The sequence below is a fragment of the Cucumis melo genome, chromosome 4 (assembly GCF_025177605.1).
Source record: "Cucumis melo cultivar AY chromosome 4, USDA_Cmelo_AY_1.0, whole genome shotgun sequence".
In the NCBI taxonomy this organism is placed as follows: Eukaryota; Viridiplantae; Streptophyta; class Magnoliopsida; order Cucurbitales; family Cucurbitaceae; genus Cucumis; species Cucumis melo.
The window spans coordinates 30,805,100-30,831,378 of record NC_066860.1 but is presented as its reverse complement, the minus strand read 5'-3'; the positions used below and the strand labels follow the sequence as shown (position 1 = coordinate 30,831,378).

The window sequence follows — 26,279 nt, the reverse complement described above, 5'->3', positions numbered from 1 at the left end:
AAATCATAAAACTATAAAATAAATTAGAACTCACCTATTGCTGTTAAGGTTAATGATAAGGTGCAATCAAACTAAACAAAATAAAATTAAGAACAGAAAATAAAACCCTACAAAATTATACATAAATATTCAAATAATTAATCAATTTAATTAATACCATGAATTTAGAACTTAATCATTCAAGTCAGATAAATACAAGAGTTTTCCAAAAAGTTTACCATTGAATTAGGGTAAAGATGATTGGCGACTGTGTTGTAATTAATTTTTGAAATAACAATAATAATAACTTAAAAGAAAAACCAAAGCTTCACGTTTGAAGAGATTCTCCGCACCTCGACATGCAGTCAAGTCCAAGAAACACCCATCTTCCAATAACTTCAGACTCTGAACCAATCCAAAACGACAAAAAAACACCATCCTTTTCTTTTCTTCTTCCTCAACCACTCCACAATTCATTAATTTCCAACTCAAATATTCCACAAAACGAAACTCTTCCATTCATTTGAAACTCTTTGCATCAGTTAAAACAATTGTATTTATTCTTTATTTATAACAATTTCACCATATCGATTGGCATGTGTAATGGCATGCACAATTCATAAATTACACAAAAAGAAAAGAAAAATCCCTAAATCGAATCAAAATCATCAAAAATCCGCCGAATGAAACACATTCTCTGCATCAAAACTCCCATCCGTGGCCATCGTCTTCATTCCATATGCCGTAACCAGCTCCGTTGAGTGTCCGCCGTGACGGCCGCCGTCGTACGCCTGAAAAATCTGGTGCAAATAATGTTGGTGATGGTGGTGGTCGGAGTCGTGATCGGATGGAGGATGGTAGTAAAGCCGAGCAGTTTGAGGACAGTGAGAGTGAAATCTCGCCGCCATTCTTACTCCTACATCCAACAATTCAACGAATTTCCCCATTGGTCGGACTTTCTCTACTTTTGATTTTTTGGTTTTGTGATGATGAGAGAGAAAGGGAATGGAGAAGATGAAGATTGAAGGGAGCGAAATTGGGAGTTTATATAGGCCGTTGATTTTTGCGGTTTCGTTTCTCTTTCACTTTTGTACTTTTTGTTTGCAGTTGAGGGCCTGTATTTGTTCTTATTTTCTGTCTTCCCCCATGGATTCTTGTGATTTCTATTTGTGGCCATGAATTGAGTCAAATTTGTCAAAGTAGGAAAGTTCTTGGGGTTTTTATATGAAGAAGATGCAAAAAAAATGTAAAAGCTGATAATTACTTTTTTTTTTTCTTATGTAAATAAAGAAGATTGTGAGGGAAATAGTTTAGGGACTATTTAGTTTTCAAATATTGAAATAGTTCTAAAATTGTTGTTTTCAAATTTATAACTTACTATTAATTTATGTGAAATATCGTGTACCTGATACATGACTTCATGCATGAAATAAATTTAATGGGTAACACTGATATTTTAGCAGACAGGGTTACGAAGTCATGTACCTCTATATAATTTTAGGGTTAAGTCGTGTATTATGTCCACAACTTTCTTTCATCATTTACTGAGTATATGACTTTACTATCCTATTTTTGTCTTTTTTTTTTATCCACTAACAATAATTATTAAATGTCTAGGAATGCACGAGTTTTAAATGTTTGTAATAGTTAATGTCTATGTTTAGATATGTAGGTTAATTAATATCTAAAAATTAAAACAAGGTATTTGATTTATCAATTTGTATACAGAAACTAAAACTAAATAATTATTTAATATAATGAAAAAGGACATAAATTAGAACGATAATTATATTGATAATGAAAAACAACTAAATAATATAATTTAATTAAAATATTAATAAATAAATTATAAAACCTTATAATAAATAGTTTTATATAGTTAAGATAAGACAAAATATGGTTAAAAAATGATAAGCTATAAAAAATATATTTATATTAAGTAACTAATTAAAATTAACAATAACGATTAATTGATATTAATTTATTAATTAATAAGGCTTCATTCATGTCACACAAGAATAAGTAAAGAATCAATATCACGTGGTTATTCGATTTTAAAATATGAAACTATGTGAAACAAATGAGAAGAATAATTAATGTGAAGGAGGAAAAAAAGAGAGGGCATGTGAATAAATACAGGAAAATAAGGGGAGAAGGAGGAAATGTGGATTGTGGGGTTTGAAGTTTGATAGGGCAAAGAAGGGGTCCAAGTTGAAGGCTATGAAACTTGAAAATGCATGGGTTGCGTTGAACTTTCGTGACTGTGTTGACCTTTATGATTGATTCTTCCAATTTCCAGGATTTCCCATTTCTTTTTCCCTTCCTTCTTCAACAACTTCAATCAACGCGTGGAGTGGACAACGCTTCATTTAAATTATTTATTAAACTAATACAAAATTTTTACATTTAAATAAATTAATATTTTCACACTTTTTATTTCTATAATTTGAAAATAAATTAAATGGTCCGCTAGTTAAGAAAATCATGTGACGGTGCACGTGTTACCTTTTCTTTTTTTTTTTTTTTCCTTTTTTAATGGTCTAATTTTAATATTAATATTAAATATAAGATACAGAGAAAATGTAAAATATAGAATTGAGGAAAATTATTGTAAATGACAAAAGAGTTTAAAATATTTACAAAATATCAAAATTTCAAGTTATATGTATCATTTATTGAGTATGAAAATTTGTTATATTTCGCACATAATTTCAACTATTTTGTCATTTATATTAGTTACACATATCATTTATCGAAAACGACTATAAAACAATTGTTCTGACCTTTGAGTAGGTTTAGCTAATTCTAACTCAGATGGTTGATGACATAACAAGTGGGACTTGTGATGTCTAGCAAAAATAGTTTTCTTTTAACACAACTATTTTAAAACCCATTTGAAATTTGGATATTGAAAGACTGGTTATTGCAACTAGTAAGCAAATAGTAAATGAACGAAGATAACTTAAACAATAAACAATAATAATATATAAGAAGGATGACATCTAGCAAAAATGACTTGAATAACAAACAACTCTGGTGGGAAGGGTGACATCTAGCATTGTCTCCATGTAGATATTTATTTGGTGTGACACTCATGCACATGCAAAGTGGCAAGGATTTACACACACTAAGCGACGCTTGCAATATGAAGCAAATGCACTAAAAGTAACAAACGACAAACCCTGAGCAATCATGAATGTACCACGAGGTAGAAAACATACATTTCGAAGATTGGTCGTACCTTGCCTTAACCATGTATAACAGAATTGAAATTTAATTTAATCGTCTGAAATATATAATATATATTGAAAAACGTATGATTCATCTATGTTATTAAACTTATATAGTTTTTTTCAAACACGAGGACTAAAATAAAGTAAAGTGCTTTTGATCAAGAGATTGGAGTTTCAATGTATTCAATCCTATGTTAATACTATATAAATTTGATTGTTTGAAATTCTTCATTTTGTTTGGAGGTGTCGACATTAGCATACTCGATCAATATCTATTAACCAACAAGTAAATTGTTAAAGTCCCACAATGACATCTCATTGTTAAACTTAAAAAAAAAAAATGTAAGAAAAAAAGAATATGTCACGAGCTAATATTCCATTTGATTGTGCAACTTGAGTTTTATTCTATTGTAGTCCTAGATCTAAAATAACGTTAACATTCTAAATAAGTTCAAATATTTTTTGAGAAATTGTTTTAAACAACAAAACGGTTAGAAACGTTTTCATATATAACAAAAAGACAAAATAGATAAATAAAAGATAAAATACCAAGCTTCAATTGTTGAGTTCAACAACATCCAAGGTTGCCAAAATGACTGTAACTCCATGATAATCGACACGTACTGCTCCTTCAAGTTTGAAGTTTCAAATTTTAATTCATTTTGCCTCACCTATTTTTTCTTAAAAATACAATAACTACAAAAACGAGATGAAACATCAAACATTCACCTTCTAAAAAACTATACCAATCACTATTGAATTAAACTAGTTATAAAAATGAAATCGTCTATGAAACAAGTATATTTTGGTTGTGGAGTTATGTTACTTTGTTTTAAAGTTTTTAAAACAAAATTTATTCCAATTCAATTTTGAGAGAAAATATTTTAAATAACAAAAATTTAAAATATATTTACAAATTAAAACAAAATATATCACAATCTACCGATGACATCAAACGACGAGTTAACAGTAAAAGAAGTTTGTGATATTTTACCGTATAGAATATTTTGAAAGTGTTATAATCTGATTGCATAGCATATGACCTAAATACGACATACACCCCAGTAGTATATAAAAAAAAAAGGAAAAAACCCAAATGATTTCTTCCCGCCATATCGTGAGCCCTCCAAAATCTTAGAGCCCTTCGTCGGAGACGGGCGGTGCCGTTACCATGTCCGGCGGCCGTCCGATTACCGTTCTCAATGTGGCAGAGAAGCCATCGGTGGCAAAATCTGTGGCTACCATACTCTCCAGGAACCAGGGTCTACGAGTTCGCGATGGTCGCTCTCGCTACAACAAGATTTTCGAGTTCAACTACGCCATTCGGGGACAGTCTTGCAATATGATCGTCACTTCCGTCACTGGTCACCTCATGGAGCTTGCGTTCGAAGAACGGTACCGCAAATGGTATTCCTGCGACCCAGTCCAGCTCTTCCACGCTCCCGTCCACAAATTTGTCCCTGAGGTCTGTTTCGTTTCTTCTTACTTGCATTTTCCTATCGTTTTCTTCCTAGACAGCATTGTCGCGTTTGATGTTTGCATCATGGATACCTATAGACGCATTTAATATGTAGCATTCAGTGTATTGTCAGTTTAGCCTGTAGCAGTTTCTGGAAGGAAGACCAACGTTCTTTAGTACTAGCCATCTCAGACAAAAATTCCGTGTGAGGGTCGGCGCTGTAAGCCGATACAGTTTTTTTTAATCCATTTCTATGAAAATGTTCCTTATCTTTGCCTCGAAGTGGTCCTGGACCACTCTCTCTGATCTTAGTTAGGCAGTTTCAAGTGGCTGTTCTTGATTCTAATCAGTGCATCTTCCTTTTTGGGGTTACCACATCAGAGTTGCTGTCAGCGAAGGTTTTGCTTACAAGTAGCTGAAAAATAATCTGATGGGGGAAGGAACCACGGGATAAGTGAGCAAGGACCTGGAAGACCCTGTCGCTATAGGAGGATAGAATGTAAATCTGGCGATATGGACACTTTCACCCCCATATAGGAGTTGAGGTGTACTGGAATTATAGAAGTGGAATCAAATATCTGAAAAAGAGAATTGTGTTACAAGTTTGTTTTCCAACACCATAATCATCATGTTAAGGTTGTTGAAGAAATTGGCGAGACAATCACTTAGAAGAAAAGATGAGCACATTTGAGAATGTAACTTTTCATTCTCTTGATACACCACTCACTCACTTTTTTTCACTTTGAGGTTGTCTTACTCTCTAGCTTTTTTTTCTTTCTTTCTTTCTTTCTTGACTGACTGACTCACACGCGAGCAAGAGGTCCTTGTTGTCCCAGTAAGGGGTCCCCCTATGTTCTTGGATTCTACATATATTATTAGTTATTTCCAGGGGTTATCCTTATTTAAAGGAATTCTCAGAATTCTTTGGAGCCTAAAGTAGGCCTAAGATATTTCTAGATCTATTTTTTTTGAGATACTTGTTTACATTCTTATAGATAATTCTAGAGATGTCAAATATTTACACTCAATCTATTATTATAGATACTTCAAGAAGGTTCTAAAAAAGTTATTGTTGCCTTCTATTTTGACGAAGGCACAAAAAGATCAGTAAAGGTAAAGCCACCCAGTAATCAAAGGAAGAATATGTCACACTAGCTAGTTTGCCTATATTTAAATGCTATTTTCCTTTCTATTTAGGAAAAACGAGATCATTGACGAGAATTCAGATTACTGAGTACACACGTAAACAAGGCTTTAATAAGATTTTCAACAGCTCCATGAAACTAATCGCAATCTTGAGTTCTCTACGGTTATCTTACTTTTACTACTACATCCCCATGCGAATTAAAGCTATCGACAATGTTCTAATATCTAAGCTTGTCCACTCACTTGCATTCTTCGACTTCTATTTGTTTTTATTTTTAATGTTGCATGTGGATTAGATCAAATGGAAAATATTGAGAAATCAATCTTCACCATTAAATTGGATTGATCACTATGGCAAGAAACAGAGACTTATAGGCTTCCATCAGTCTCTTGGAACGTGTACTCCAAAAACTTTAAGAAACATTTTATTGTGTTAAGAAATCCAATGCTCTCCTATAGCCTCTCCCATTTGTAAAATTCTGTTGACCTATAAAAATTTGGCTTGGCTTGGAAAATTTTTCCTTTTGTTCATCGCTCTCCTTCCACATCCAATCACCCTCTAATAAATATTTTGTAACCTCATCAAGTAACTTTCACCCTGCAAGTCCCATATTGCCACACGGGCACGTCATGGCAGAGTGTCTTTAAGGTCTGGCATTGTAGTCCCTGCAGTTTACGTTAAATTTTGAGCTGGATTTTCATTGAGGTTAAAATTGTTGTTAGGACAAGTTGGATATAAAGAGGACTTTGGAACAAGAAGCTAGAAGGTCTCAATGGCTTGTCCTTTGGCTTGATTGTGACAGAGAAGGAGAGAATATTGCATTTGAAGTGGTGGAAGTTTGCACAGCTGTAAATCATCATCTTAACATTAAGAGAGCTCACTTCTCTGCTTTGATTGAAAGGTTCCACATTTTAAATCTTGATTCTATTTTGCCATGTAGTTTTCAAAGGTTCATTACTGATTTACTTCTACATTGTGAATGACAATCTTGAGTTCAGGGATATTCACGAAGCTGTTCAAAATCTTGTCCAGCCAAATAAATGGTTTGCTGATGCAGTTGATGCTAGACAGGTAATTGCACTTCGGGCAAAACTTCCATTTTGTTGTAATTGTTTACTGCTATTATTACAGTTACTTTTATACTTGCAGGAAATTGATCTAAGAATTGGAGCTTCTTTCACTAGGTTCCAAACTTTGCTGTTGAAAGATGCATTTAATATTGATTCTGTCACAGATGACAGAAATATTGTTCTGAGTTATGGGCCATGTCAGGTAAGTTGTAGGTGCATGCTTTACTCTTCTTCTTCCTCCTTTCTCTCTCAAACTTGTATTACGCTGCTGCTGATGCTTACCTGTATGCCTTCTTGCTTCCTTTGTCCTTAGTTTCCTACTCTTGGCTTTGTTGTTGAGCGGTACTGGGAGATTCAAGCCCATGAGCCAGAAGAATTTTGGACGATCAACTGTTCACACAATTCTGATGATGGGATTTCTACGTTTAGTTGGACGTAAATTGCTGATGACTTGATTTATTTGACAATTTCAATATTTTGCCGTCAAACTTTAACTGTTGGTGATTATTAGGTTTATTCACTTTGCAGAAGAGGGAATCTATTTGATTATACTTGTGCTGTTGTATTCTATGAAATGTGTGTACAAGAATCCACTGCTACAGTGAGTATGTTGAAATTTTACTTGGTGTAATAATCCATAATGCATGTTGTTTCTGCCTTCTGGATTTATAATCTTTCAATTCTATTTAGGTTGTAAATGTTAGACGACAAGAGACGTTAAAGTACCCTCCACATCCATTGAATACAATTGAACTTGAAAAACGAGCTTCGCGATACTTCCGAATGAGTTCTGAACACACCATGAAGGTTACAGCCAAGATTTTATCCTTACTTCATTATTAATTCATAATGCATGCTGGAGCTCCTTTCTTTTGTGTGACTCCCTTCTGTTGTGGGCTTGGTTTTTTATGTCCGTGTATTCTTTCATTTTTTTTCTCTCACTAAAGTTGCGTTTTCATTGAAAAAGGGAAAAAAATCTTTGCTTCATATTACGTAGTTTGCATTCATCAACTTATTTCATTGAGCCCTTTGAGTTTCTCATACGAAAATGTTTTAAGGAAATTGCTTAATGAATAGTGATTCTCTTGTTTGTTTTGTTGTAACCTTCACAACATTCTCTTGTTTTTGTCGTCACTATTTAATTTACTATTAAACTTTTTTTTTTTTTACGTTGGTAAGAAAGAAGCTCTAAATTGTATTGATTGTTTTAAGGTGGCCGAAGATCTATACCAAGCAGGTTTCATTAGTTATCCTCGTACGGAGACTGATTGCTTTTCTCAAAGGACCGATCTTCATGTAGGTACACATTTTGGTGATGGTCTCTGCTACCAAACTCGCTTGCATCTTTTTCTTACTCTTTTATTATTATTATTATTATTATTATTATTATTATTATTATTATTATTATTATTGTTTTAGAAAATGTTTTTCTTACTTGAGCTAACAATTTCGAGTTTGAATTATTTGGCTGAACTCCTAGTTTTCCATGGTCGTAGATTTAGTAAAACTTTTAATTGAAGTAAACTTAAAAGAACGTTCATTGGAGTAATGTATTTATTGTGAGATAAAATGTGTAGATTACTTTTTTGTTTTCCCATCTTTGGGGTCAACCATTAGCCTTTCTAACACTGCATTTGATGAGTATAGCTCAAGTGGTCAGCCATGATGCTTCTCATAATAGGGTGTAGGTTCACAACTTCTCTAGTTCTTTTAGTACTTAAAATTCTAAGTTTTGTTTAATCGAAAGCTTGCTAATTTACTTGAAAGTCTGAGTCTATAGCTATTAGTTATGCATAACTTTCAATTGACAAATGGATATCTAACTTTATCCATGGAATCACGACATTTTTTAGTGAAAAATGGGAAATATGTCTAATGGGTTCAACTTTGTTCTCTTTAGCTTGTCGAGTTTAATTGTTGCTTAAGAACTTCAATAATATAGGGCATTGTGCGAGAACAACAAGAACACCAGATATGGGGAGCATATGCACAGAGGTTGTTAGATCCGGAATCAGGACTTTGGAGGAATCCTAGTGGTGGCGGGCATGATGACAAAGCCCATCCACCTATTCACCCAACAAAGTTCTCAGCTGGAGAACGCGGATGGAGCCAGGATCACCATGTAAAAGTTTTTGTTTACTTGTCTGTTAAATTGGATATCTGTGTTTATTTTGGTCCTCACATATTGTCATCTTGCAGTCCTTAGTCATCAATAATTGTGAGATTTTTTCTTTACAGAGATTATATGAGCTAGTCGTTCGCCATTTCCTTGCATGTGTATCACAGCCAGCTGTAGGTGCTGTAACTACGGTTGAAATTGATATTGCTGGCGAATTGTTTTCTACGTCTGGGAGGATGATTCTAGCAGTGAGTTCTCCACATAAATTTTCTGACTCTTTCATTTTTCTAAGAGGGCTAATACTATTTTGAAGTAATGCCTTGGTGATTGGCAAGCTGGGATGAGCCGTATGTATGTGATGGACCACCATGTTAATTTTCTCCACTCTTGTGTCTTACAGAACAAGCACAGTTACTAGGGAAGTACAATTATTTTTCTAAAAAAAGAGAGAAAAAAAAAGAGAAATAATAGACCACTTCATTCCAAAAAGGGAACAAAAAGAACAGCCTACCGAGTAAAGGGATACAGAGTTCCTAACTTGATAAGAAGAGGTTACAAAAACACCTTCCAATCTAGGTTAATGGTGAAAGTGGAATAAGTACAAAAGGATTAGCTGTGTCGGAAGCTGTGAGCTGCACAAAGTCACAAAAATAAACAAAAGATTTGAACTTATCTTTAAAGTCTTTATCATTGCTTTAACCACATTTGACCATATCACCTTTACTCTATCTCTAAGCCCCCGACCATTAAGAGACTCCACCAGCCAATCGTCTTTCTTAGACCACTGGAGGCTGAACAAATTTCCAAGAAAAGATTCCATACGCTGTTACTGAAATCACAATGAAGGAATAAGTGAGTCAAAGACTTTCAGTCAGAAGTACGACGAAAAGGAGAAAGGCTATTTGCTTTTGCATAACACATGGATATTTAGAGATAACTGAAAATAAGGAAACCTTCTTTGCAACTTGTCAAAAGTATTCACACCATAAGAAAAACTTCACTCCATTTCTCGACAACCTTATTTTCTCCAGTAACAATAGGTAGAACTCATAGGTTAATACTTTAGGATGCATCATACAAATTGAAAATATTAATACTAATAATTATGTTGAATCTAGAACTCATCGTTCCCTTTAAGAAATAAGTCAGTCCATTTAATCAAGTCAAATGATTTATCCATGTTCTAATGCATAAGTGAAACAAAGCCACTTGCATATGAGAAATACTTTGTAATTACTTTCCTTTGTTTCACTTTTTATTTACTGTTACTGTCTTGTTTCTCTTAGTTTATCAGCCACTTGCATATGAGTAATACAGAAAGTAGGTATTAGCAATTTACAATCAAGCTATAGGGTTTGAAACATTTTCCTATCATGTTTAGTCACAATCCTTTTTCTGCATGAAATAAAAAGGATGCACATTTTGTAATTAACTTGACTTTGGGTATTTTTGTTTGGTTTCTTTGCACTTTGAGTATTACTCTCTTTTCATTATATCAATGAAAAATCTCGTTTTTAAAAGAAGAATTCAACCGATTACTTAATTCTTGATTCTATCTCTATCTTGAGTACTTTATTATCAGATTTTATTTCCATCAAGACTTTTTCCTTATAATCAAATCATAATGGTTGATATCCATTGCGATGATTTGACATAAAAATTAGATATTTTTATTCGAAATATTATGTGGCATAGAACTCAGAAATATTATATGACATATTATGTTTAGAACGTAAGTGTGCTCATGGGTTGGTGAATTTGCTGCTAATGAGATGGCACTAAGAGATTTTATTTAGCCTCTTGAAAATCTTGTTAATGTAAGTGGAAATAAGAACTGTTAACTAAAAGTTGGTGCTACCAACGGTAAAGGATTTTCTGAAATTAGTCATATTACCATGTTTTTAAATTGAAAACGGCATCGCATTATTTGCAAAATAACTATGTAGTAGGACTGAACAGGTGGCCAAGTACTGATCTCTCTCACGTGAATTATTGGTGGTAAAGAAGTTCTTCCACGTAAAATTCTATCTAACTCATTAAATTATTGGTTTTGTTTGATGTGATTGCTCCTTGACCAGAGAAATTACCTGGATGTTTACCGCTTTGAATCATGGGGAGGTTCAACTATTCCAACTTACGTTTCTGGGCAACAGGTTTCTATTCACTCATTACATTTTATATTGATTAGTCTATCCTGCATATGGTTGCCTTTGAGCAAATCAACGAGTTCATTCATTATTCATATATGGGAAAGTTTCATGCAATGATTTTTTTAAAAATATTTTTCCTTAACAACAACAAGAACATTATTATTATTGTTTTGGTTTCGCTTCTCTGCATGAAAATCACACTTTTACATAGAAAATAAAAGGATATACTACGGGCAATACAAAATACCTGCCAAGTTTTGTTCCAATAATATTTATTCAGCATACGGGGTAAATGGCGGCATCGTTTACTAGAGTAATGATTTAGTGTAACAAACTCTTGGTTGAAAACTGAAGTACTGTGGTTGCAAATTTGAAACTCTAATCTTCTTTGCATACCTTTGAGATTGAAAATTCTAATATCAGGTCAACTACCATGGTTTTGCCAAGAGGTCACTTAGGCAAGTAACTCCATGGTGACAATCTTCTTTTGGGTTTGTAGCTTTTAATTATTAACTAATAGTTGACTATCATGAGTTTCCCTAGTGGTAAAAAAAGGAGAAATGTCCTCAATAACTAACTAAGAGGTCATGGGTTCAATTTATGGTCGCCACCTATAAAAAAAATTATTTGCTAATAGTTCCCTTTAATCTCTTCATTAAAAAAAAACGAAGAAATTTTAGAATATCACAAACAATATGTAAGAAATTGGTCTATCATTTGGTGGCAATTGGTTTTATTTAATAATGTTTTTTACTTTCCATTTTCTCTTTCTCAACGATACATCTAACAGCTCTTATGGCTAAAACAAAATCAATAACCAAGATTTAATTGAGAGAATTGTTCGGCCTTCTGTTTGAGGAGGTTGACTTAGCTTCTTCTTTTTTTTAGAGCAGTTAATTGAAGGTGTCAATAACTATATCTCCTGTGGCTGTTTCTTTCACAGTTTGTTCCAACAACATTAACCCTCGATTCGGGTGTCACTAGACCACCTCCCCTTCTGAGTGAAGCTGATTTGCTTTCTTGTATGGATAAGGTAACTGATGTGTTTGCTAACTGGGCAAATTCTGGGGTTTGAACTTTGAACCTGTATGCTGGACTAGAATTTATTTTGCAATTGAGTGGTGAAGCCTTTATCTTTGATTAAGTTCTTTTTTTGTTCGTTATTTAAGGAGGGAATTGGTACAGATGCAACAATGCATGACCACATCAAGAAGCTGTTGGATAGATTTTATGCAACGAAAGATGCGAACACTCGGTTCACACCAACTAGCCTTGTAATGAGTTTGTATTTTGTCCAACAGTCATTTTTTTCTTTCCTATACGCTTTCATTTTTATATGCGTTTTTTTTTGTACTTTGGAGCATTAGTCTCTTTTCATTTTCTTAGTGCAAAATGTTGATATCCTTTTCGAAAAATAAATGTGATTTATCAGATGCTATCAACATTACCATCAATGCATGAGCTGACAAACATTGTTGTTATATATGTTGTTATTATCATCTCATAGAGATAATAACTTTCATTGAGGGAAAAAGACTACAAGGGTCAAAGAAAAAAAAAACCCATCTCTGGAGTGTTCCTGCATTTATTTATTAACTTTCCATTTTTTAAATAATTTATAGGCAGTTCATCAATGCTCACCATAGATTATTGGCAGAATCAAATGGGATAAACACCACAAATATGGAAACAAACCATCTTATGGTGCCCTTTTATTCTATCATTTGACTTAACTATATTATTGAGCAAAAAGTTGAGGGAGAAGTTGATGTTCGGTAGAGTCCAATTTGTTAATTTTCATGAGTTTCTATGTACAGTTGTTTTAAGATCTTCATTAATTTCTTATTTTGTTGGATTAGAATTCTTTCCGTATATTTCAGGAACGTTTGAAGAACTTTATGGTTTACTTTCTTTCCCTACAATCATTTAGTTTTTTCTGTTTCTTCTAAAAATTTACAATTCTTTCAGGGTGAGGCTCTGGTTATGGGATATGACGACATGGGGTGAGTATTTTTCTTTAGAGTATTATATAGACGCCAGAATTTAAACGAACACCTTTCATCATATAGAAGTTCACATGAAATAGACTTGCTACCCTCAGAGGGAAATCATAGTAGCCTAGTAGCTTGTCGTATATAAATTTTCTGCAGAAAATAAGATAATTCTTTCTAACTATGTTCTGTTAATTTCGGTTGTACCATAGTCCTTTGGCTTAAACTTTTGGGTCAAAGAACACCATTAGTTGTTTTGGCTCAAAAACAGCGCATCATACAGAAATTATATCCTTCTTTATACAAATCATTTGTGGGATTTTCTCATCTGAATATCTATCTTCATTGGAGTGCTTTCGTATATCCTTCCTATAGTTTTATTTTAACCTATTTTTGTATTGTCTTTTTTTCCCTCCAGAAAACAAATCTTTTCTCTCATCAATTGCCTTTCTTTACAGGTCTGTGATTCTACTTCTGAACTGTTTTTTTTTTTTTTTTTTTTATTCTCTTATTTCTAGGTATAATCTGTGGAAGCCACACCTTAGAGCAATCATGGAGCATGAGATGAAAGCAGTTAGTGAGGGCACTAAGAGAAAAGATGAAGTGTTGGCTTCATGCTTGCAGCAGATGAAAAATTGCTTCTTAGATGTAAGAATTAATTGTGCTCGCAAGTTTTTGTCATAAATTTAGTTTCTGATTTTGTCTCCACCTTATGAATGAAGCTTGCACAGAATTGGTTTTTGTTCTGAAACTAAGCACATTTGTTACGAATCGAAGTGCCAAAATAAAATGTCAAGTTATATTGCCACATCCTTGTCATTTCCTTTTTTCGCTAAAATGTTCATTGACTCGAATAGCTTTGGGGAAATGGGGTCGTTTGATTAACAGAAGATCTAGGGAGTTGCTTTTGCTTTTTTGCCTGAGACATTAAAAAGTACGCTTTTTCATTAGAAATTTAAAAATATCATTCATGAGAAACGATTGTGGGGTTATAAGAGGGATTTTTCCAACTAGTTAATAACGTTGAGGTGATTACACAAAAGCTTGGTATTAAGGGCCCAAAAAGACAGAAAAGAAAATGGTATCTTCCCCAAACCATCTTGTGAACTTTATATGCCTTGGGCCCTTTGACTTAGTAATCCAATATTTTGTGAGGGAAGATACCTTAAAAGTGGTTCCTTCTACACGTTTGGTTGATAATAAGGGACAAGATCCTTTGCTGTGCTAATTACTTGATTGTTAACGAGCATTTTCATGTGTTATTGCTATTCGATCTGCAGTCTTGTGAAATCTACTTGATGCATATATTAAAATATTTAGGATTATTATACTATTGACATAAATGTTTTGTTATTTGAACTGTACCTTCTTTAGTTTAGGGCTTCTTTGTACACTTATTTTTACGTTCTCTCCCTACCCTTTTTAAAACTAAAATTAAAAGAGAAATTATGAAACTCTCATTTTGTTTTGTTAGACTACACGAACTATGAGCGAGGGTTTCTTAGTGCAAATAGGGTGTTTTTTCTTAAAATCTAGTGAGGCTCAACGGAGTCGGTCAACCCAAGGTGGCATGTGACCTAGAATTTATATCCTACTTGTTATCTTGACAACTAAATGTAGTAGGGTTTTAGTGTGTGTGTGTGTGTGTGAGAGAGAGAGAGAGAGAGAGAGAGAGAGAGAATTGAAAGAAACCTTAAGTGATATTTAGGTGGTTGGACTGGCAGAGAGAGAGAATTGAAAGAAACCTCAAGTGATATTTAGGAGTTGAGGACATTTTGACTGGTTGGACTGGCAGGAAGAAACTGGGCCTACATCAACTTGAAACAAATTGGATTTCCTCCCACACCTTAATCACAATTTTTTTTCCTGAAGTACCCAAGTCTTGTAACCAACAGTAATTCAAACTGGGTTGAGAGTTTTTTCCTTCAAGAAAACATCTAAAAAGCACTTTCAATAAGCTATTAAATTGGTCCTTTGATAAAAGTTGCCATCGCTTGAGATTTTTTTTTCTTTTTATTTTTTAAACGTTAGAAGAAATTATTTGTTCTTTGGAACTGCATTCTTGACTTCAATATCTTGTAAATAAATGTGACACAATATGTAGAGTAATTAATCGTTTTTCTGTACTTTAATTTTAGTTTGTTCTTCTTGGTTAGTGCCTTGGTAAAAATTCTCGATGAATAGGGAGTTGATCTCTTATATTTATGTACTTTTGGTGGATAATAAACTCCTTTCGGGTTGGAGTTTTTGGATATTTCTTTTCTTTGATGCTAAGTTGAATCATCTTTTACAGAAGAAGTATACCAAATGATATATATAGGAAGTACCTTTTCATTTAATTGACTATAAGAAATAAAAAGTTAATTGACTTTTAAAAAAGGAACTATAACAACTCTGCGCTTTATTTGTATTTGTATTTCTTTGTACTTCTTTTGGTTTTGTTTTGCCTTTGGACATTACTCCTTTGTTTTAGTTTTTAGCTTGTTTGGATATGATGAGGGTACTATGGGCTGTCAACCTAGTTGAGATGTCCAGGTGCACCTCCTGATCCTTGATTACATGCTCATTGTATAATTCTCTTCTACTATGAGTTTTTGTCTCATTATTATTATATTAACAAAGAGGCCGCTCCGTTTAAAAAAATACAACTCTGCGCTTTATTCTAGAGGATTCTCAATGCCCGTAAACATTTTAATTTTAGATGTGCTTAGATTTCAACTGTAAAATGTTCTATAAGTAAATGGTTTAGTTTATTCTTCTATGAAGTGTGAAGGATCTATTGCATTTACGTTGTGTCTTTTTTCTGTTTTTTCCTTGTAAACTTGGAAATATCTGCAGGCAAGGGTCAATAAGCAAAAACTTCTTGAAGCAATGGAGGTTTTCTTTGAGAGGTGTTTCTTCACTCCTTGATCAAATTTTGTTTTTGTATTTTTTTTGGTCTGTTGATGCATCCTCTTTCACTTATGCAGATCTAATGGTTCTGGCGGGGATGAAAATCGTGCAGTTGGAGAAGTTGTTCAGCTGTGTGGGCTGTGTCAGGAGTCAGATATGGTGCTTAAAAGAAACAGGGTAATGATATTTAAAATCATGTTCATGGAAAATTTGGTTTTTCAAGTCCCCTTTCAATTAATGTGAATTTGTCCATACTTCTTTATACCCATTTCATTATAAAACTTTCAGAAATCGGAAAATTTTATTTATCTTTATATTTATTTATTTTGATAAAGGGAATCATTGTCGCATCTATTTTATTATGTATCATTCTTTTGGATGAACACAAGAAACTTTGATAACTAAGGTTTTAATGTTGGCCCTTTCTTTGTGTAAACGCCCCCACCCAATGTCCAAGTCCAACTATAGTCTCTCAATGATTTAAGGATTGATGGAGCGGTTTTTGTAGTCCTTTTTGATAAGATTTATTGTCTGTGAATGGTTTTCCCTTCTTTACTTAATGAAATATTTGATTTGTATATAATTGTCTTACTTTTAAAAGTTTACTGCAGTACTTGAATTTTCACTATTTTTTCTCCTTTTGTTTTGTTTTGGTTTTTTTGAAATGGAAATAAATCTCTTCATTACTGAAGAGAAGTGTACAAGTGAAAACAACCTACTAAGAGTGGACTGAAAGAAATAGAAAATAAAAGCGAGGCAGAAAATAGACAATGAAACAACGGGCAAATAAAACAAACTCTACAAGAAAACATCCCAATGGTTACTAATAACTTGAATTGTAAAATATAAGGATCGAGTTGAAAAAATAACAAAACTATTATGGATGCTTAAGTAGTTAAGTATGTTGATGAATACTGGTTGCCCTCCTTTATTTTGTTTCTTTAGATAAAAATCAGAAAATGTATATGAATTTGAAACTAGGTCATTAGCCTAGTTTGGCTTCTTCTGGGTTGTTATTTTTGTAGATTCATCTTTCTGTTTTGGTTCTCTAGCTTGTATTGGCCGAATTGTATATTTTTTCTCAATACAAGCTCGTTTTTTTTTTAAATCAAAACAATCATTTTCCCGTAGTAAAAAGTTGGTACTAGAAACCATAAGGCCCAAAGCTGGTCAAAATTATAACAGCTGCGAACAAAAATATTTAGGTTAAATAGCCAAATGGTCAGTTTTTCCCCCAATCTTTTCAAATTCTGTCTTCGGTAGTTGCAACTTGGAACTAAATTTGTCCTAATATTTTAGTTTTTATTTTTTGTAGTAACTATCTTGAATCGTTCACTTTGACAAAATCTGCAGGATGGAAATTACATGGTTGGATGTTTGGCCTTTCCCCAGGTGTGATATGACCATCTTCCATGATCGGTGCTTATTATAAATTTATAAATAGGATGTTGGCATATTAAGTACATTAGTAAACGGCTGCTTGACTTTGTTCACCTTTTTGTATTTTTGGGCCGCTTAATTTTCTCTATCAATGTTTTCTTGGTATTATTCTTTTTTACCTTCCTTCATTGAGCATTATACTCTTTTCATTTTATCAACGAAAACTTTTATTTCATTTTCAAAAAAAAGAAGAAAAGAGAAATAACCTGTCAAATGAAAAAAGAAGACAACAGCCGACCAAAAATGAACTATGGGAGGACCCAGCTATGACGAGAAAGTAAAACCTGTCAAAGGAAAAAAGAAAAAAACGTCTAGAAAAATTACTATAAAAACCTAAAATAAAACAAACCAACAACAAAATTAATCTACAACAAAGAAAAAAAAACCAAAAAAAAAAAAAACACTTTGAGAAATTGTTAGGATCTTCTAACAAGAATCAAGATCTGGAATATATTGAGAATTAAACAAGAAACTACAAGATAACCGAAGTAAAAAGAACTTGAAACCTTCTTCTTGAGTGTTCTCACTCAAGTCTAGAGCACTCCACAGCTTTTTATTTATACAACATCTATTAACTAACTATTAGTAATTAACTTTCTATCTACTTATCCTTATATCCCCTAACCCCATACCCCATACTAATTGTTACGAAATCAACAATTAAGCAATAGAAGTATGTAAAGATCAAGACAAAGATTTACGTGTTTTATTAACAATGTGTTAGCTATGTCCACGGACAAAGGAAGAACAAATATTATTAGAGAGAATGTTTTCAAAATATAATATGGTGCCACAAGGTTAAAGAGTTTACATGTGCACTTCTTTAGACCTTAGGGTTGAAATCGTAAATAACTATATACACAATTATGAAAAACTAAAGAGCGAGACCCCATATTGGGTTGTTTGTAGTGCCACGTAACGAATTCAAAGCATTTCAACACAAATTATCTTGGTACCTAACACAAACTTAAGAAAGCAAACAAAATTGACCAACCAAATAACTACTTCCAAGCAGCCAAAGCCCTCCAGACAAGTTAATTGCCAAGCCAGCAATACAAGATAATTTTACACCAACTTGAGGGGGAGGGGAGTGTTAATTTATGTCTTAGTATTTGCTTTATTAGATGTAATTATAGCGTGATTATTTTGGTAGGATTTTTTTCTATTATGTTTTAGGTCTTCCTTCTATTTAAGATAGACCTTTGTATTTTTGTAAGTTGTAAAGTTAGAAATAGAGGAATTATTCAATAAAATTCCAATTTTACCAACAAAAGCATGCCTTGAAAAAACAAATAACGATAGGAAAATATTAGAGCAACAGGGGCAACACGAAGTAGCCGAGAAAGAACCAGACTTCAAAAGTTATTTGAGGCTGGAACACCACTGCAAAACTTCAAAAGATAAAAAGATCCCTCCAGCTGACAAACTTAACAAATGATGTGAAAGGACCTGAAAAGAGGAGAAAGACTTCCAATGAAGGGCCAAACTTGCAACTATAAGGTTTTGGAGCCTTGACTATGAATTCTGTGGTTCTCATGTGAGCATGGATGGCACATTTTTTGAACTTGCTAGCTTGTTCTAAATCTAGTTAACAATTGTACTGATTAAAAAATTCCAACGTGTTATAAGTGGTGTATCTTTCGAGTTGAGAAAACTTATTGATTCTTGTGTTAGCAACAGTCACTGCCCCTATTTATGTGTTAGATGGTTATTTATCGTATATCATCTACAAATTTCCAGTGTAGAAATGTTGTCTGGCTTCCAGGATCCATTGCAGAAGCTACAGTAACATCCGATCGTTGCACCTTGTGTACTCCAGGTTTCTATCTTTTACTAGCTTCGACTTCACTTCTGTTCTTTTCCTAAAACGATTGGAAACAACCTTACTGTAAACATCATTACACGTTTGCATCTATGGTTGGATTGAAGGCCTTACTTGAAAGTGAATGACAAAATTATATGCAACCACATTTCACGTGGTATGTTGGATTCCAGTATTTTTAACACAAAACAATAAGTAAAACCAGAAAATGATTTTTGCTTTAACATATTACTTGATGCTGTTTTGTTAATTCTCTTTGCCAGGCTGTTTTAGAAAATGATATTTTCATGTTCTTGTCGTGTTATTTTCAGGTTTAGTGTTCATTTCTTCCGAAGTTGTCATTGATTTGGATTTCATTAATGTTCTTTTCTATTTTCTTATAATGTTGTCAACGATTTCTGTATAGTATAGATTTGGATATAATGAATGTCCTTTATTTTCTGAAAAATTTTCAAACAGGTCCTGTTTACTTAATCCAATTTAAGTTTCGCCAGCTGGAAATACCACCGAACTACAATGCTAACCACTTGGGTACGTACTATTATTTTAGTCATGGAGACATTTGAATTATGTATTAAATACTCCATAAAACGAATCCCCGTGTTGAACAATGTCTCTTTGGTATCAAAAGAGATCATGTTTTACTTGAGGAAAGCAACCTTTGTAGGAACTGCAATTAACCAATTAACCACTTACTGCAAGCTAAGCTAACTCAGTACAATGTAGTAATTGCAGTTTGCACACAATAAGACAGTCGGATACTCGCAAGACAGTAAAATTTTGATATTTGAGCTTTTTTAACTCACCACATCAAAACATTTACTAGTATCTTGATGCCATTTCGGTGATATCATAAACATATTTTGATATTTGAGAAAAAGTGGAAGGGACGCTACTCCATATATTTTCATAAACATCTGCAATGCTTTGCGGACCTACAAATATAAAATACTATCAGCCAGACAGAAAGTAAGCTGTCAATAACATGAAGCAGAATAGGCGTGTCTGCTTCATTAGTCTTCTCTTTCCCTTATTACAAGTAGAACTCTCGAACTCACTTCTTGTTGTACCATTTATAATACTGTCTTCTTTTGTATAGTTTTTTCTTTGATTCTCCCTTGATCTAAGTACTAAATTCTTGGTTCTTTGATTTATGATTAGGTTGTGTAGGTGGTTGTGATGATATTCTTAGGCAATTGACTGAAATCTGTGGTACCGGATCCCGTGTATCAGGCATGTACTTTTTTTGCAGTCATTTCTTCAAAATATTTGAGATGTGCTGGTTTTATTTTGTTTTTGGAGTTAAGGATCAAGAAACAGCTTGAACTTGCTTATTGCTGTTAAATTGTTTACATTTGCTATTTGGTGAAGATGTCCTGAAATTTGTTTGGTTGATCAAAGTGTCCTCTACATTGCATTGGGCTAAAGAAAATTTACTATCCAAGTTTCCCCGTACCTCTTTTTACATCGTCAAGTTTCTGGGGAGCAACAACAGGTTTTTGAATGCTGAATGCTATTCATTACACCATCTAAGTAAAATGTGTATGTTTATAAATTGGATTTTTTAGGTAATTTATAAATTGGTTTTGGAGGTGCGACCATGCAAGCACTAATGCACTGGATTTCATTAGAACTCCGTAGTTAAGCATGTTTGGGCGAGGGTAATACTTTGTTGTGTGCAAGGAAGTCTTCGTGTTGCACTCCTTTTATAAACTGGTTTAAGAATAAGCATCAATCGATGGTCTCATTATCTGTTCAATAAATTATCCTCTAAATCTTAAATATTCTGGTCCGATGGAGTCAATGCTCTAATATGTGGGATTTGGTTCAAACTTAATCAGAAGGTTTTCCATGACAAATTGCTTGATTGTTCAGATCGGTTGGGCTCAACATGTCTTCTTGCCTCATCATGATGTTCTCAATCTAAAGCTTTTTCTAATTATTCCACTAAGGACATTTACTTAAATTGGATTGTTTTCATTTCTTCGGTTCAATTTATTCCTTTGTATTACTTATTTCGATTGGAATGTATTTTCTAGCACTAGATTTTTTTCATTAAAGTATTGATTCGGTTTAAAAGAACAAAGAAAAAATTCCTCTTATATAAAAGCACAAATTAGAAGGGAGAATAATCCACATGATTCAAGAAATAAAGAACACTTCCGATCACTTTTCCCCCATTTTACTTTTTGCACATTCAAATTATATTTTGCAGCTAGAGGTCGAGGGACTTCATCATCCAATGTGCAGCGGGATAACCCCGGGCAAAGTGTATGCATTTTCTGCCAACAAGTAGGGCATTCCTCAAATGATTGCCCTTCCCAATCTGTAGGTTCCGGAAGTGCTCGTGGTCGGCAAAGTGGTAAATCATGGTTTTCTGTTGTCTCTCGTTATAATTAGATACTTGATACACTTTAAATATTTCTTAATGGTTTTTATATATTTTTTCTAGTATGGGTGTGTGCCAAATGCTTGTAAACAAATAGATGCTTACCGTCATATGTTTTTCCTTTGGATCATTTTCATATGCCGAGCTCACATTTCATGAAGAAATTGATTTACCTTTTTTTTTCTTCTTAGTTTCACTGTAATCATTCTTCTTCTTCTTCTTCTGAGAAAATTGTAATCATTGTTATTTTAATGAAGGGGAATCTAACAACTTATTGTATGCACATAAAGTCTGAACTTCTGACATGGCGGGTCATCTTCTTTCAGATTCCTTTTATTGCTGTTGATAAATTTCAAACCTAGCATTTTCTTTGAATCGTATTTTATGTTTTGTTGGCAGGAGAATCTTCAGTTTCATGTAGTAGCTGTGGCACACCATGCGTCTTACGGACTGCTAATACTACCAATAATAGGGGAAGAAAGTTCTACAAATGTCAATCTCAGGAGTGCAATTTCTTCGTGTATGCAATCTCCCTTTAAGTTTGTTTTGATCTCTTTGAAACAATTTTTTCTTTCTTAAAATGATATTAGGTTAACAACTTAACATGAAAACTCAAGCACTTGACAATCTACCTTGATATTAAAACCGTAATTTATACGTTTATGTTAGCTTATTCCATTTCCTTCTACTCAGAAATCAACTGCTCGTGCCTAGTTTCTTTCCGACAATAAGTTAAAAAACTTTTATGACTCAATCATCATATTAAAATCAAAACTGATATGTTTACATTTTCTTATTCCATTTCCTTCTACTTGGAAATCAACTAGATTTTATTACCCCCACCCCCCAACACATACACACAGAGGGAAAAAGAGGTAAAAACAATGTGGTATTGAACCCTTCCTTCTTTTAGTTGGTCTCCCTTTATGTACTTTGTATTCTTTCATTTCTTTTTAGAAAGAAACATTTGGATTTGAATTTAAACCGTTGATATTGCTTATACTTGTCTCTTGTTAACATAAATGTAAACAATGCATCCTTTTGCAGATGGGAAGACAACGTAGACAATGGCAATGGAGGAAATAGTGCTCAACGGTCAAATGTCAGGAGCTCAGGCTCTGCACCATCTAATCCTAACCCTGGTCAAAACACAGGACGTGGTCGTGGTCGTAGTCGTGGTCGGGGTCGGGGTCAAGGTCAGATTGCAGCAACATTTGTGTCAGCAACTGGTGAGCCAATATCTGATAGAAGATGTTTTGTTTGTGGTGATCCATCACACTTCGCAAATGTTTGCCCTAATCGTGGTGCTTGATGTCTTTCCACAATTGTAATTTCTATATAGATTTTGTTCTAGAAAAAGTGATGCTGTGGAGATCACTTTTGGGGGGAAAAATTATAATATGATCGATTTTGTTCTAGAAAAAGTGATGCTGTGAAGATCACTTTTCTCTGGAAAAAAAATTATAATATGATCTTCATTGATAGAGCATTACGTTACCTGTACAGTTATTTTGAAATAGGATTTGCAAACCCTATATATTAATTGAAATTAATATAAATAAGCTCCCATTTATGGTGTTAAACTAAATTACTTCACAATTCATAATTTCATGATTTAACGTAATCGAAATGTGTATGCTTGATAAGCTCACAATTGATTGGAAGCCTACTCATCCATTCTCCCTATCAACTTATGTTATAAAATCAAACAGCATCGATACATTTATTCTCCTCTTTCATGATCTGATTTTCAATTCTCTCATCTACTTTGTCGATGACACTCTCCTTCACTTCGCTGTCTCCATCATGACCACGACTAGAAAGTATTGTATCGACCCAACATTGGAGCTCTTTAGTAGCCGATTCATCTATAACAAAAAAAAGAAAAAACATTAGTCTCGTCGTGCTGAACAAATATTCGTATATTGAAAAGTGCATAGAAATAACCTAATCTAGGAACTGTATGTCCTTGAGGATGCCTTATGATGAGAGGTTGATGGAAGACAGAAGCAAGCTGTTGAGAAGGAAGTTTCAACCAATCCTTTTCACCTATGAAGTGAACAGATTTGACCTTTATTTTGTGTTTGTAGGCAACTTCACATATGCTTTCGTCTTTGAATTTTGTTCCTGATATTGACACAAACATTTTGATTGGTGGATGCTCTCTCAACACCTTTCCCTGTTTTCCATTTCCAAATACTTTTCTCAATATATTTCTATAAATTATACAAAATAATTACTCATATAAACATTGAGAAGTTTCAATATTGATGTTTGCTTCAAAACAATACTTTTCTAGATTATTGTTTCTTGTTAAATTAAAATGTAAATGGATGTGATGACTAATCCTATTTATATAAATTGTTATGACAACCATATGGAAACATCAATTAGGTAAATAAGTTTAATGATAAAAACAATCTCACTCTTTCTATATAATTTTTTTTATATTTTTACACAAACAACTCTTTGTTCAAAATCTATGATATTTTTTTCATAATAAATTTCAAAGTTCAATGGTAAAAGTGATTTTTTTTAAAAGAGATGTAATTACAACTTATCTCAAGGTAGAGAGGTATAGTTGTTTAAATAGCTAACATATTGAAATTATTTACAAATATAATTTTTTTTATTGGCTATCAATGATAGACATTTTATCTACTTCACTAATAGATGTCTATTACTAAATCAATTCGACAAAAATAATCGAGACCTAGAATCATCATCGATTTATATAATATAACTTATTTGACTTGGTTATGATTTATTGCAATCATTCACTAACTTGATTATACTTAATAATATTTATCAATATAATTATACTTTTTGCAATGTTTTTATTTCACTGATTTCAAATCAAATTGGTTATTTTCTCACTTAATTTAGATATGTTTTGGATTAATTAGTGTATACCTGTGCTTGGTAACCCAATAAGAGTGCTGACAATACTGCTCCCTGAATAAAGAGTAAAATCATAGTTAGGCTTATTTTTATCAACAAGGAAACGACTTTTTTAAAAGACTAACGTCTCCTTTCGTTTACGATTCAAAAATTATTTTAGTAAAAAACAAAAACAAAAGGTTTAATATATTTGAAAACACGTTCGGTTTCAATTTAAAATTTAAAATTCCATATTTAAAATTCAAAATTGTGTTTGGTTGTGAATTTAAAAATACAACCACACAATTTCTAAAAACAAGATCTGAAAGACAAAGAAAACGGCCATTTATTATTTTTGAAAATGAGTTATTTCACCTGTTGTTTTTTAAAATCGTTTTTTAAAACAAGTATACCAAACCCCTTTTAATTTTTTTTTTTTGTATTTTTTGTTTTTGAAAAAGTAAAAATGAAAACAAATCACGAACCAAACTAGACTAGTATTTTCTTTAATACATCACTTTGACTAATAAATCGAAGAAACTAATCTAAATACCTTTTAAATTTTAAGATCTAAATTAAATTGAACAAAAAAACTATATTTTAATTTAATGACAATTCAAATATATATATATATTCTTACAAAATAGAAACCTGAAATAAAAATGAAAATAAAGAAAGGTACTTGAGAAAAACCCAATAAGCCATGAAATGGGCCATTTGTAGTGATGTAGTTGCATACATAATCTATGCATTCTTCCAAGTTTTTGTATTCTGTGAAATCCTGCCATCTTCAAATATATAAATATCACTTTCTTTCATATATATATATATATATACACACACACACATATGCATATAATACATATCATCATTGTACCTCATTAAATTGAAACCATTCAAAATAAGGAGGTGGAAAATATCCTTCTATCTCTGATTTTCCTCCTGCTGGAAATATACCATCTGGAAATTCCTGTTTAAATATACAAATCATTGTTATAGTAATTTATATTTCACTGCAAAATTTACCCGTGGAAGAATTGAATAACAGATTTCTTAGTCATATGTTAGGTCAAGTAAAGATTGTTTCCATCAAAATTTTCATTTTTATCTAAAAAGGGTTTCAGAGATATCAAAGATTTATACATATAATATATAACATAACATACCATATGAAAAAGAGCAAAAATGGAAGGATCCCATTTGCTGAGTTGCTTTCTAAGAAAACTTCCGTTTGTTCTAAATCCATGAAGGCATAATATCTTCAACCTTTCTTCATCTCTTTTGCCACTCTCCATTTCATTTCACTTCCCCACACACAACAAACCCTTCTTTTCCCCAACTTTATTTATAAGGATATATCGTCTCTTAGAAGATCATAAAATGTCTTCTCAACTAACTCTCAATCATAAATTAAATTCTTCAACTACCTTGAGTTTGCCTACGTGGTTCTCATCCATCCATACATTTTACCTATAAAAGATAAATTAAGATGGATCCAACCGTTAAAGTTGTTATTAGCAAACATGGTTAAGATGCATATACATACATTCTTGATTGAGAGCTTATATTGCTAGAATTTATTTACTGCTTGATCGTGTATATGACAACATAAATTCGAAAGATTAAAAGATCCTCAGTAACTTAAGTCTACCTTTAACAAAGTACTTAAAATATACAAATAGTAGTCTATCTTCGCATTTTACTCTGA

At 32.8% G+C, this 26,279-nt stretch overlaps 3 protein-coding genes across 4 annotated transcripts; 1 reads left to right on the top strand and 2 right to left on the bottom strand.

Annotated features, from left to right (window-relative positions):
* Positions 1-474: 474 nt before the first annotated feature.
* On the bottom strand, positions 475-1,235 carry LOC103486822 (uncharacterized). Its single transcript, XM_008444925.3, has one exon. It carries the CDS (start codon positions 924-926, stop codon positions 648-650), a length of 279 nt encoding a protein of 92 aa, XP_008443147.1. The 5' UTR covers positions 927-1,235; the 3' UTR covers positions 475-647.
* Positions 1,236-4,268: 3,033 nt separating this feature from the next.
* On the top strand, positions 4,269-23,279 carry LOC103486821 (DNA topoisomerase 3-alpha). Its single transcript, XM_008444923.3, has 24 exons — positions 4,269-4,677; positions 6,541-6,719; positions 6,817-6,889; positions 6,968-7,090; positions 7,202-7,323; positions 7,417-7,489; positions 7,579-7,695; positions 8,101-8,184; positions 8,831-9,010; positions 9,127-9,255; positions 11,086-11,160; positions 12,101-12,190; positions 12,327-12,431; positions 13,126-13,160; positions 13,667-13,796; positions 15,987-16,039; positions 16,118-16,217; positions 17,394-17,432; positions 19,221-19,299; positions 19,762-19,833; positions 20,464-20,535; positions 21,518-21,664; positions 22,091-22,211; positions 22,739-23,279. The coding sequence occupies exons 1-24, from the start codon at positions 4,384-4,386 to the stop codon at positions 23,001-23,003; spliced, it is 2,757 nt and encodes a 918-aa protein (XP_008443145.2). The 5' UTR covers positions 4,269-4,383; the 3' UTR covers positions 23,004-23,279.
* Positions 23,231-25,934, bottom strand: LOC103486820 (uncharacterized). 2 transcript variants are annotated; one of them, XM_008444920.3, is made up of 6 exons: positions 25,738-25,934; positions 25,449-25,541; positions 25,254-25,352; positions 24,605-24,646; positions 23,639-23,870; positions 23,231-23,559 (listed from the first exon to the last, which is right to left on the bottom strand). In XM_008444920.3, exons 1-6 carry the CDS (start codon positions 25,864-25,866, stop codon positions 23,396-23,398), a joined length of 759 nt encoding a protein of 252 aa, XP_008443142.2. In that variant the 5' UTR covers positions 25,867-25,934; the 3' UTR covers positions 23,231-23,395. The 2 variants fall into 2 exon arrangements, with proteins under 2 accessions (XP_008443142.2, XP_050939961.1); XM_051084004.1 differs by having other exon boundaries at positions 25,311-25,352; positions 25,738-25,905.
* Positions 25,935-26,279: the final 345 nt, after the last annotated feature.